General features: G+C 30.8%; 1 protein-coding gene across 1 annotated transcript in view; it reads right to left on the bottom strand.

Moving 5' to 3' along the window:
- Window positions 1–11,264, bottom strand: part of LOC124369991 (transketolase) — a 63,628-nt gene extending 52,364 nt beyond the window's left edge. Inside the window, exon 1 of the mRNA XM_046828249.1 lies at window positions 10,871–11,264. Coding sequence (XP_046684205.1) covers window positions 10,871–10,977 — 107 coding nt within the window. The 5' untranslated portion in view covers window positions 10,978–11,264. The remainder of the gene's footprint in view (window positions 1–10,870) is intronic.
- Window positions 11,265–13,831: the final 2,567 nt, after the last annotated feature.

Genomic DNA, 13,831 nt, shown 5'->3' with positions numbered 1-13,831 from the left:
AAAATGTGGCTGGCGATGAGGATATTGGAAAGTCTCAGAAATGGTACGAGTGAATCTTTATTGACTCAAACTAGATGTACCAAACCAAGACAAAACATTTATTGAGGAAACTCAAGTTCTGTATTAGTTTTCATTTACTCAGGACAGTGTATAATGCCTTTTTTCACTCACATATTGTATGGCCTAAAACTATGGGGTAAAGTAATGCGTGCAGCACAGAGAGTTTTTGTATGGCAAAAAGAGCTTTGAAGGTTATTAAGGGTATTATTTAGAGAATAATACCAGTTTTCAAAGAATTAAATGTTAAAACCTTACCTTATCATTACATATTTTGTTCTGCAGGTGGAAAAAACTTGTGTATTTATCAATAGAGGGGAGATAGGTATACATAGTTGTGCTACAAGAAATAAGGGTGGACTAAAAGTCAAAAATGTTAGATTAGTGTTAAGAAAGAAAAGTCATACCTATATGCAGTTAAAACTTTTTAATAGATTACCTGAAAGGGCAGGGACAGTTAATTTCAATAGTTGAAAAATTTAATGAGCAACTAGCTGAAGAAAAATGTTTTTGTCTTACTATCAATCAATGTCCTGTGATACTAATGATACAAGCTTTTAAATAATCGTATCAACCGATTTTAAAATAACCAGTTTAGCTGCAGATTTTTAACATGAGACTTTGAATTAGGTTAGTAGTCTGTTATTTTTTATTATTGTTATTGCTATTATTTATTGCCTTGATTTTTAATAGTTATTATTATATAAAATATTATAATAAATATTTATATATTCTTGTGATTTCGATGTACAAACGAACATAGTTAAAGTAAGTACTTAAATTTTTGTTTTTCATTGTTTATTGACGATGTCAATTATATACATTGTATGTTTAAAGACTAAAGAATAAATTAATCTTGAATCTTGATTCAAAAAAAGGCATCCGACAAAAGTTCTCTCTGAGTACTCTCATTCAAAAATTATAAGAGATAAATATTTTAATTTTAGGTAAAATCCAAGTAGTGCGAAATACCAATAAATATCTAACTCTGAAGAAAAATGTATTTTAAGCGTTTAATTTACAATTCAAGGCACTGTTTCATTTTTATTTGTAAATTTTTTTAGGGTTTTCAACCCATTAATCAATATTTACCTAAATAGCAGTATTTTTGGTCTACTTGTATAGGGCAAAAGTTTTTTGGTTAAGAACTTTGTGACTTTGATCAAATTTTTTGGGGATTTTGTAAGGGGATAAAGTACATTAAAATGAGATGAAGCATATCAGAATGACCATTCTCTTTTTATGAATTTTGAGAGGAAAGTCAATTGAAACAAAGAGGATCCAAATTAATAATGTCACAGCCCATACTTTCTAGTTAAAACTGTGGTACTTAGGAAAATAGTGATTACAATGTCTACTAAGGAAAGTAACAAATTTTGTGTCACCTTTTGGCAATATTGGAGAGTAAAAATGTGTAGAATTTTTAGTTCTTCTTGGAAATTATTTTTTTACTGTTTAGCTGACGTAAAAATATGGTAATGGTAAAATCAGTTTTACCTAGTTTATGAAATCAAATACAGCTGTAACAATGTACACAAATATATAACATATTCAAAGTACAATTAAATATAACTTGTCTTAATTTACTGAAAGTACTGATAGTTAAATATAAGATCAGCTTTTAACATTTTTTCATAGTTCAAAATAAGCAAAAGTTCAAGGTTATTTATCTAGACTTCAGATAGACTTATCTAAAGGTCACAAAGGCAGCAGAACTTCGTATCCAATTATTTTTTGGTTTGAAATCCCATTATAATATTTTAAAATGGCTGCAGAACAATCTATGGTAGTTAATACTGCCCATAACTTTCCCTACGAAATGTACAAACAACCATGTTATTTAACATCCTTTTGCAATTTAAGAGCCGGCTGTAATGAAACAACCTTGAGTTTTTACCATAAGAACAATGTTAAACCTCAATCGCTTATATACTCTTATTTTAGATTATAGTGTTATGAAAGATGTCTCATTTAAAAAATATAATTAATAGGCATCAAAACACTTTTTAGTTTTGTTATAAAAAGTAGGCTATACTTTTAGAATAATCAATAAAAAATTAAGTACAAAATATTTAGAAATATTTTTCTGAATAACTTATAAAAATATTGAAAAAACTAAAAAAAAGCGTTTGGATGCATATTAATTAAGTGCTTTAAAATGAGACATCTCCCAGAATTCTGCATCTAAAAGTAAGACTTAAGAAGCGCATAAGGTTTAAAATGGTTCTTAAGAGGCTAAAATCAAGATGGCCACTATTACTGCCAGCTCTTGACAAATGATAGCAAAAAGATAAATTTCCAACTACATGTATTTTAGATAACAATGATATATATATATATACCATTGTTTAGATGACAAACACTACCTAATATGAATCAAAAATAAACGTTTTGTTAAGGCATGTTTAGTTGTTTGGACTTGTAGCAGTCATTTGTTTTGAACTGACAATCTAATTATCAAACTTTCCTATAGCGAAGCCATAAAATCTATTAAGAAATAATAATCTGTAACTCTTAAGCAAAGTTTACTTGTATAGTTTCTGTTAAAATTAAGTTTGTGATGATCTTTGTGGATTGGCACATGTGTTATTTTCATCAATCTAGAACTGTTTCAGGCAATCAATGAGAACTACTAAGTAAAACCGTTTAAAGTTTTGATTATAAAATTTAGGCCAGTCCATTAACTTTCTTTTACAGATTAAATTCAAAAATAGTAAAAGTTTTGTTAAATCATTACCATAAAAACAATAACAAACAAAAACAATATGATATTAAACCCTACAAAGAGAAAACTAAAGTAACACCCAAGCACTCATAAAGAAAACCCATATGTCAAGTTAGGTCAAAAATGTCCATTGTTTTAATTCAACCAATGTTTCCATATAGACGTGCTTGCATTTGCAGAAACCAATCTATTATGTGCTCGATCCCAAAACGGATGTTTCGACTGAATTTCATAAATTTTGTTCTTTGGACCATTACAATATTTATTTCAAGATACCAAATGCAAGAGGGATAGTAAAAATCAATTCAAAATATCCGTCAAGCGTGACCACAAATAACCAACATCTTAGTGTATCCTACTACGAAATATACGGAAATGCAGTCACTGCCACTGCTACTAAGTATTGAGGAGAGCCGCGTCTGATTGTTACATGTTGTGCAATTTTAAGTCTCAAGTGGACTTGCTTCATTAGTATGTAAATTAAGTGTAGTTTAGGGCATTATCGATGAACAGTGGTGCCAGACATATACCTTCCTGAACTACCAACCTCACTGGGTTATTGACTGATCTCATACAAGCAAGTTGTTTTCCTAATAAAATACTAATTGACCTGTGATCAGCACTGACAAATAATCTACTGGAACCCTAACTCTGGGCTGAAAAATCTGTTATGACTTCAAAATACCTCTTCCGGTCATATTTTACAAATAAATTTAAGCTTATCTGGGTTTTAGTACTATGCCACTTTTATACAATTTGAAAAACAATAATCAGCAAACATACCTCAGATAAGAAGTGAAAACACTACAAAGTATTTACAGTTGTTTTAACGTTTAGAACTATACATGTTTAATTCTTCAGAAGTCTCTTTGTGAAAATATTCTTAAAAAAGACAACCTACACATTTACTGACAATCAGAATACGAAATTTCAATAAATTCTTTGGATTGAGCAAATAAATTTATAAACATTTTCTAACAGAAACTTATTAAAATGTATCTTATCTGAAACATCTGATTATTTATTATAGCATCTCATCAGACAAATTATCAGGTGAAGCCAATCACCAACACCAATTTCCTATGTTCCTCACTCAACACAGACTTATCATTCCTCATATAATTAGAATTAAAAAAACTATGGAATATGGAAAGGAATATTATATTGCATTTAAAGTAACCATGCCAAATGCATTGCTGTGATTAGCCTAGCATAATTTGAAGATTGCTTTTCAATATTATAATTTTTATGATACAGATAGCAATACACATAAGAAATATAGAGAATTAACAAGAAAATTTAGCGAAAGTAATATTGAAACTTTCTTAAAACTTTTAGGATCAGAAAGTTGGATAGATGTTTATATGTCTGGTGTCAATGACAAGTTTCATACTTTCCATTCTATTTTTTTGCACTATTTTAACATTTGTTTCCCTAAAGTATCTAGTCCAAGACCTAATTGCATATCCAAAAACAATTGGGTGACAGAAGAGATTAAAAACGAAAGAACAGATTTAATTGAGCAAGAAAATATATATAGAAAGAACAAACAAAATAATAACTTAAAGCAGCTAAAAATTAAAAAACGTGATCTTAAACTAAAAATTATTCAAGCTAAAAAAAGATTTTTTGATAACAAAATAAAATGTTCAAGTAACGTTAACAAAACAACCTGGAAGTTAATTAACATGCAAACTGGTAAAAATAAGAATTTAAAAGAAAACATTAGGTTGCTTGATAAAGAAAAACTGTTGTTGGATCCAGGTAGAGTTTGCAATGTTTTTAATAACTTCTTCATCAATGTTGTGGATCAGCAGATATCCCATGGTGATGAAGATGTGCCTAAATCATCAAATTATTGTAATAGAGATTGGAATCCAAATTTAAAAGTATTTCGATTCAGTCAAGTTACACAACAGCAAGTTAAAAAAATTGTCAGTTCATTTAATAATAAATATTCTACTGGTTTTGATGAAGTACCAATTGTAATAATAAAAAAAGCAATAAGGCATTTATTAAGACCGTTAACACACACAATAAACTCTTCTCTAATATCTGGTAAATTCCCAGATGAACTGAAAACGGCTAAAGTAATTCCTATTTACAAAAAGGGAGATCCTCAGGTGCCGGAGAGCTACAGGCCAGTATCATTATTATCGACGTTTTCTAAAATATTTGAGATAGTTGTTAATGAAACAACTGTTAAATTATCTGTCGGAAAATGATCTTCTTGATAATCAACAACATGGTTTTCGTCCAGGCAGGTCAACAATTACTGCATCAGTAGAATTTGTGCAAAATTTAATAGAGGAATTAGATAAAGGTAATAGACCTTTAGGAATTTTTATGGATTTGACTAGAGTGTTTGACAGCGTAATTCACGACGAACTTATAAATGTTCTGGAAGATTTAGGCTTAAAAAATAAAGAAATAAATTGGTTTCACTCTTACATCAGTAACCGTAATCAATACGTTGAATTATCATACTTAATAAATAAAGACAAAATCAATTTTGTATCCGAAAAAAAAAACTCATAAAGTATGGCGTACCACAAGGTTCAATTTTGGGTCCCTTACTATTTATTTGCTATATAACAGGACTTTTGTACAGTAGCAGAGGAAAACAAAATGTGTTTATACGCTGATGATGCAAGCGTAATTGTCAAAGGAAAGGATCCTAAGGTAATTGAAACATCATCTCTTAATTGTTTGAATAAAATTAACTCTTTTTTAACTAAAAAAAAATTTGTTACTTAACCCCGGCAAAACACATTTTATACCCTTTAAAACACACCAATCGAAGTTTAATTTTCAATATGACATTAAGATAAATAACCAAAATATAATGGAGGTAGAGGAAACTTGTTTTCTAGGTCTAATAATAGATCAAAATTTAAGCTGGAATCAACATGTACAAACCATAATAAAAAAAGCATCTTCTGGCCTGTACGCCCTTAGGCAAATGGCAAACCTTTGTAACCAGGATACTTTAAAACAAATTTATTTTTCTTTAATACATTCCCATATAAGCTACGGGATCAGTGTATATGGAGCTACTTCAAATAAAAACCTTGAAAAAATTCTTATACTACAAAAAAAATCAATACGGTTAATTCTAAATTTACCATGGCAAGCAACCGTTAAACATTTATTTCCACAATTAAGAATTTTAACTGTTTACAGTCAATACATATACGATACAATAACTTACACAAAATTTAAAAATATACCTAACTATACCACTCATAGATATAATACTAGGAGTGGTATAATTTTTGAAAATCATAAATTAGAGCTGTTTAAAAAGAAAACTGAATACGCCGGTACACACGATTTATTCAATACATTCCTATTGACATAAAAAAAATTGAAGGAATCAATCCGTTTAGAAATAAATTAAAAAATTATCTCATATCACGATCATTTTATTCTTTTGAAGAATTTTTTGAGGGCTTGGGCCATTAAACAAAAATAAAAATTGAGTTGATTTTAGTTGTTTAAATTAACAATATTTATGTTAAGTTAACATAAGATGTTAGATAGGTTAACCTGTATCTGTGATGATATTAGTCTATCTGTATTTGTGACACTATTCTGACTGTATTTATAATATTACAGCTTTGAATAAAGATCTATGACTATGACTATGTATTTTCACAAAAAATTCAGCAACGTACGAGAATATATTCACAAAACCATTTAATCCTCTGGTTAACCAACTAGACAGTTTTTCAAACATAATAAACAAAATATTTTTGTTTAATGCCAATCAGTTATCATAGATGCACGTGGATACACTGAAATAGATACTATATAATATACAAACTCAAGTCCAATATTATTTACTAAACCATAATATTTCTTTACTCGGTTATTTAGAACATTTAATCAAACTGGTTATTAGTTTGGTTTTATTTACATAATGACATAAAATTAGTGGCCAAGGGAACAGGCCAATATGGACAGAAAAGCCTGGAAATTGGAAGTTCAATGGCAAAGGGTTAGGCTAATATGCAATAGCTAGTTCTCATTAAAGAGGACGAGTAAAATAAAGTAAATAATAGTCATAAGTAAAATTGAAAAATAATTGTAAGCAATTTTAACAATAATCTGATAAAAGTACCTGTTGTGCACTCAAATATGAGTGACACAAAAAGGCAAAAGAAAGTTTGGAAAACCAAAATTTGTAGTGACAGACTATTATATTCTGATCACTGTTATTTTGAACAATTTAATTACAAATTGATTGAAATTAGTTTTCCAAATTTCATTCCGTGAAGACCTTCCTTCATTTGAAGTTAATATAAACCTAATCGAAGTTAAAATAAGGGCCTAATTGATTGTAAATATGTTAGACTAAGTAAAACACAACACAGTTATGGTTACATTGGGGTCAAACTGTTTAATAAGTTACCATTAGTTGCTAGGAATATTACTGTACATAATTTTAAAAAAGTTTTACAAAATTGGTTAAAAATTAAAGCCTTTTATTGTGTTGAGGACTGGGAAAACTGCTGACATGAGTGACCTTAAGTTTTAAACAATTGTACATAGCCTCCATTCTAGTCTAATATTTTATATGTTTTATGTTGTAGGCCTTTATATTTATATTTAAATTTTTTAGCATAGAGTATATTTTATGTTCCTATTTGACAATGTCTATTACAATGTTGTATGTTGTTTAATGACAATAAAGAATTAATTGATTGATTGATTGATTGAATCTTTAATCTGCCGTGTGCTAAAATGTACACCTGATGAGGTATTGGACTTGAAGAGTCCTATGACCAAAACAGATGATGATAATGTCACATAGCCAATATGTTAACTGGCACGTTGATCGTATGTGCGGTACCACAAGGGTACTTGAGTACGAATTAACCCATTCGCTCAATATCCCAAGGGATCACAATCAAACTTGATATTTTAAAAATGGATATAGAGATAGGTGGACAATCTACCCGATTTTCAATTCTAAATTGGTTGAGATGAGTGTCAGATGTTAAACATGCTGCTGAATGATTGAGCATTTGATCAGCACAAGTCATCATTGTACAGATTGATATTGGCAATTACAATCTATAAGGTTCTCAATTATAAACAGAGTCTACCTTCCGATATCTGACCCGTCCAGGCGTGAAAGTGGTCCTATTTTGGTTGTTGCAATTTTATTACATTGCGACTCAGAATTTCACAAGTAAAAAAAAGAACTGGGAACTTCCCCCCGAGCAGGAAATCCCAGACTTCCAGTTTATCTGGATAGTGGTTCAGTTTACAATTAGTTCGGCCTGAGTTGATATAATACAACTATGCAATCTTTCGTGAATAGAAGAGTACTACTGTTCTTTCAACGTTGTTTAGTCTCATCATAAGTAGATAGGCCTATATAGTTACTACGTGACAACGTTAATTAGGATACAGCTAATGGTGCAAAGATAACGGCAAATTTGCATTTATCCTTTGTTACAAACACCAATTCGATATACCGTCTTTTCAAATTTAATAGAAGACATCAAAGTTAATTATACCTCAATACATGTCTAATATTTTTTGAACTAAATCAATGATTTTGTAGTTTATTGGTAGCTAATTTCAGCAACCTAACTATTGATGGTTTTCAATTATCATCAGAGATGGACAGCAAGGCACAAATTCTTTTAATTCACAAATCTATCCATAAGAATACCAAAAAACCATGTTGATAAAAACACATAGTACTGTCAGTCTTAACTATTACCAATAGGAGGACAACTCTCAACCACAATATAGACAACACAGTTTGATACTACAAAAACAAAATATTCCTTTCCACAAGTATTTCACTTACTATATTAACCCTTAAAGTGGCACACAAACTTGCTGTGGTGGCACGTGACTTAGGGTACCTGTTATTGTATTTTCTTTGTAAAAGCTTATTTTAACTAACTAATGCTCGAAATGTAACATACTATACATAATTTTTATCACAAAAGATCAGAGAAATATATTTTTTATCTATTTTATTTAATTTCAACATGTTTTTCTAACGTTAAAAGATATGATAAGCAATGTTAATTCTGTTTTATACATAACTTAAAAGAGTATACTATAACTACATCATTATAAAAGAAAAAGAAAATTATACATTTGACCCCAAATTTCATACTGTTATCAAAAATGTTTAGTTTATATAATTTAAACATTATAGTAGCTTATTCACTCATTTTTATGAAAATTCAAGTGTTATGATGAACAAAAATAAACAAACTATGCCAGCTGTTGCTTTTTAAACAAGGTGATGTAATACAGTGCACGTGTTTTAGTGAAGAACTTTGTTACTAACAACAGAACATACGTTAAACTATGTAACAGCCTACTTGATTATAACATAAAATTAGCAATTGTGCAATACGCTAAAATTAAAAACAATGATTCTGTAAAATTACGTGACCAAATTCATTAGGAGTTTCGGCATTGAGTAAAATTATGGTATCTTCACTTAAAGCATTAACACGGATGCAGTATAATAAGTGTCGGATCATCAATACTCAAGTGTAAAGAATCATCTATATAACTAACTTAACCAAATTACATTATAGGTACATAAAATTTTACTATAAAAACTAATAATTTTATGGTGGATAAAAAACAATCTCGGCTACGTGTATTTATAAAATTTAACAAATGAAAACATATAGCCTAGGTTACTTACTTTTTACTATTTTAAGGATAAACATGTCTGACACAAATAAAACATGTACATAATCAGTGTACACGATGGGCAGTATTAGTGTCAGTAACAGGTAATTCAGACGTATCCTATTACCGGGATACTGTTGTTTCGGTAACAGCTGAGCTGAATAATTTGGTATTCTCAAAACGATTTTCTGGTTTTAGGTTATTCAGTAACCAGTAACATACCTACCAGTAAAATATACGTAGGTTTAGATTAGGTTATTGTAAATATGTTTCTAGTAGTACCGGTACCAAAGTTAAACATAACCTTTATAAGTATTCATGTGATCTAAGCTTGAATTTGAGTACTATCTCAAGGGATGTTTTCCTCATTTCGCCAGAAGTTTGGGCCACCGAAGTCTGCACTGATGGCCGGAGGCTTTTCTTATCAGTATCTTCCTGACCTCCAATCAGTCCTAGATCTTACAACGTGATCTGAGTTTGGAAAAGTTGGAATGATCTAGGACGTCACCTAAGGTCGGAAAAATACCAATCAAATATGCCCCTGGCTATTAATGTGGGCTTTGGTGACACCACCCCACCCCTTGGGATAGTACCCAAATTCAAGCTCAGATCCTATGAGCACTTGTAAAGGTTGTTTTTAACTTTTCATATTTATAATACATATGTATTGTATATCCTAATGACAAATAGTAGATAAGGACTTCATAGCACCCAATAATTGTATAGTGAAAATTTAAATTAACCCATATATAATTTTTTACTTTTATCAGTCAATGTTACATTGTAGTGAATTAGTTACATTTTTGAATACTACGATGTTACCACCACGGTAACAGGTTACTGGAACGTCATACCTCAACACGTTATTTTGCAAAACGTTATTGACAAACAATAGTTTTTGCTGTTTCTAGTGGCCATTATTCAAATAACATACATGATTTAACTTTGATTGAATTTATTCAGAACAATAATATCGAACTGAGTTACGTTCGAGAACTTGAATTAATTAACAAGGTAAACATATGTGACATCATTTAAATTGTTCTAATCGCCATTCAATATTATATATCATCCAAGTTTTCGACGCTTATCGTGCTGCGACTTTAAAAACCTAATAACCTATTCAAAGAGTTTAATTCTTCTTTACAACCATATACAGGATGAGAGATCCCATGTAGAGGTCCAGAACCCTGGGCAACGGAATTCTCATGTAACACGAAGTTACATAATGAATGTTATAACCTAGAGTTATAGCGTCCTATCAACATTTCGCACATAGCCTAAAGGTAGAGCATTTTCATCAAAATGACATTTTCATATGCTTCAAAATTTCGATGACTTTTAATTAGGTAGCCTAGGTAGGTAAAACTTATATTTACATAATGTTGATAATAAGATTATTGTACTTACCCAGATTTTGAGCTGTTTGTTGCCGAAATAGAGTCAATCCGCAACTTCATGGCTATATCCTTGATTTCCTGGATGACTTTTGCCTCCGGTTTATGATACTTAGTCATTGTGACTTTCAGGTTAATCTTACTGGCGAAGGAGCTATGAAAAAGCCGGTTTACTACTAGAAAACTCGATGAAAGATTCACCGGTGGCGTCGGCCTTATAAAACTTCCAATATCTATAACTAAAATTGAAGTACTCTTCAATAAATAACCAATATTCAAAACTTCGTAACCCCTTGAACTGAGAATACACCGGTAACCCAAAAAATGTAAATTTGCTTTTGAACTTTTCAAAGACTGCTAAGAGCGCTTCCAGTTCGTCAAACCTCACTCACAGCTAAACAACGACTCAGTCAGAGTTCGGTCTCGCGCTCGACCAATTCCCGTTCAACAGTTTCACCTTCACCTCGCCGACAAAACTCGCCCCACCCTTCAACAGGACAAGTAATGAATGATATATGTAGTTATGTCACCTTTATATACGAAGCTGTCTGGTATTAAACACCTATGATATAATAACCATAGTTTTCCATTCGCTTCCTTAGAATGTGAGTATATTTTTATCAAATGCATTCCAATTAACACAAATGAAATAATTTTAAATTAGTTTTCTTTCAAGCATCATGTTAAAAAATATAAATATTTTAAATGCAATAACTAAAAATCAACCTATGGACTATTATAATAATATTTTTAAGTACATTTACTGCATATTATGTTTATTTATTTTATATCATAAGTCATACTGATAATGTGTAAATGAGGCTCATTTTCAGACTATTTGAAAGTAGGTGTGTTCATTTCAACTTTTTTTAGAACTCTTCTGTTGTTTTTTTATCCATCAAAATCTTTTTCTGTAAATAGTAATAACTATGTTATTTCTTAGTCTTCGGCAGCCGGTGTCATAAATATCTATGTACAAGTATTCATGTTCACACAGCGTCAGAACATTACCAAATTAGTACCGTAAACTGAGGTTGAATGGAACATATATACGAAGTAGTTTGAGTTAATGACCATTTATCATAATAAACTTTATTTATGTCATATAATCCTGAAAAATAAATATATTAAGTTTCACATCACTTCTGAAAAAAGTAAGGCAGTCACGGGACTGGCCGAAAGAAGTGACTACCTTCTTCTTATAACGGGCTGTGGAAAGTGAAAATATATCTTGAAAAAGTACGTTTCCTAATTAGCAAATGGTATTTTTACCGCTGCCGAGAATGAGAATGTTGATGTTGACTGTTGATTATTAGCACGCGATTGAATTTGTGAAGCAGTGTTTGGTGTATCAAAGTAAGAAATATTCTTGTAACTTATTATCCTGAGAAATTTATAAATTCATATTGACACTATCTTGTTCCATTATTTATATTTTGCGCCACTGGTTTTAGTTTTCTCAAGTTGAACATTTATCCAGGATGGGATAACAATTTACATTGAACAATTTACGCTTACTTCCGTTTTATACCTTTTGTAAATTACAAATTCTGCTTCGCTGTTTTCAGAGCTTTAATCGCCACCTTTTTATTTGGTTTTGTTGATGAATCGGAATAATTTTCTTCGTTGTCCTCCATTACAATTATTAGCTGAAAACAAAATAAACACATATTTACTACCTATAAATCCAAATAATAATAAAATATACACTTCGTCACAGTTGATTACGGACACTATTCTCATTGCCTTGTTGTTGATTGTTGATTGTTTCAGTAAAACATGCTGTAAATGGCATGGTAGTTGAGATCAGATGTTTATATAATGGTTCTTTACGTTTCGGTATATCAGTCAGTCAATCTTCCTTGATAGCGAATGTAAAACATAAACATGTATAAAGTTCCGTGGCACGAAACGAAAGTTTTTTCTCTTGCAAACCACATATTATCCATAGTCCGCCATACGTAAGAAGTAGTCACCAAAAACTTTACTTACGTCATCTAATCATTAAATCTTCAACTCAATCGGCTAAGTTTACTAACACTATCGGAACATAGTGACATTTTACCATTTTTATCACTCATTACGATGAGACGGAGCAACCGAGTTTTCTACTTGTAAAGAAGCTAAGGCTTAAAGTGTTGATTAAATGCGAATCTTCAAAACTCGTTTGCTCCGCTGTGCTTTTGTAATCGTGTCTGAAACATCGTAAAGCACTGAATTTTGCTTATGATGATACCATGAGAATACATCTTCATGTAAATAACACTGGTTTTTGTAGCCTAGTCTCTGATGCAAAAACGATGCAGCATTCGATTTGATCTTCTTTTTTAGATCTGTACAGGCGGATGTGGAATCCAGATTCCAAGAAGTTGTGATAGCGTCAGATTGCAGACGCTGCACTAAGCGGAAGTTAAAAATTCAACATTCTCATTGAATAAACCATTCCCGACATAGCTACTTTATGAGTAATTAAACAAGTACAAACACAAGACAATGAATCAGAATGATTTGAGTTAATCATTGCGTTAATTAAAATTACATTAATAAAATATTGTGTATAAATATGATTATAAATCATGTGTAGCAATTTTACAGTAAAAAAAAAAATACTTAACTAACTTCAACCAACCTCAGAAGCTTTAACCACACTTTGTTCAGAGAATTCTTCTAGTAAGCCTGAAGTAGCGACCATACTACAAAGGAAAACTTCAACAGGGAACGCCCATATTCACAATATAAGGGTATAGGTGTCACGGTATAGGAAGATATAGGGGCGGACACATGTACAGGAGAATGTCAGTCCCAAACATATATTCACACTATAGCAGAACGACATTCCCAGCTAAGATACGGTGTCAAATAAAGTCCATCACCTGATAAATTCGTTCCAGACCATTATTATTAAGGAAAGTAGGGAAAGAGAACTGGAGATTTAGATATGTAGATGTGTATAGTTGTTCACTTCCGGTTAGGA

Source organism: Homalodisca vitripennis, chromosome X, assembly GCF_021130785.1.
Source record: "Homalodisca vitripennis isolate AUS2020 chromosome X, UT_GWSS_2.1, whole genome shotgun sequence".
Classification (NCBI taxonomy): Eukaryota; Metazoa; Arthropoda; class Insecta; order Hemiptera; family Cicadellidae; genus Homalodisca; species Homalodisca vitripennis.
The sequence above is the reverse complement of the archived record's forward strand: the minus strand, read 5'-3'. Positions and strand labels throughout refer to the sequence as shown.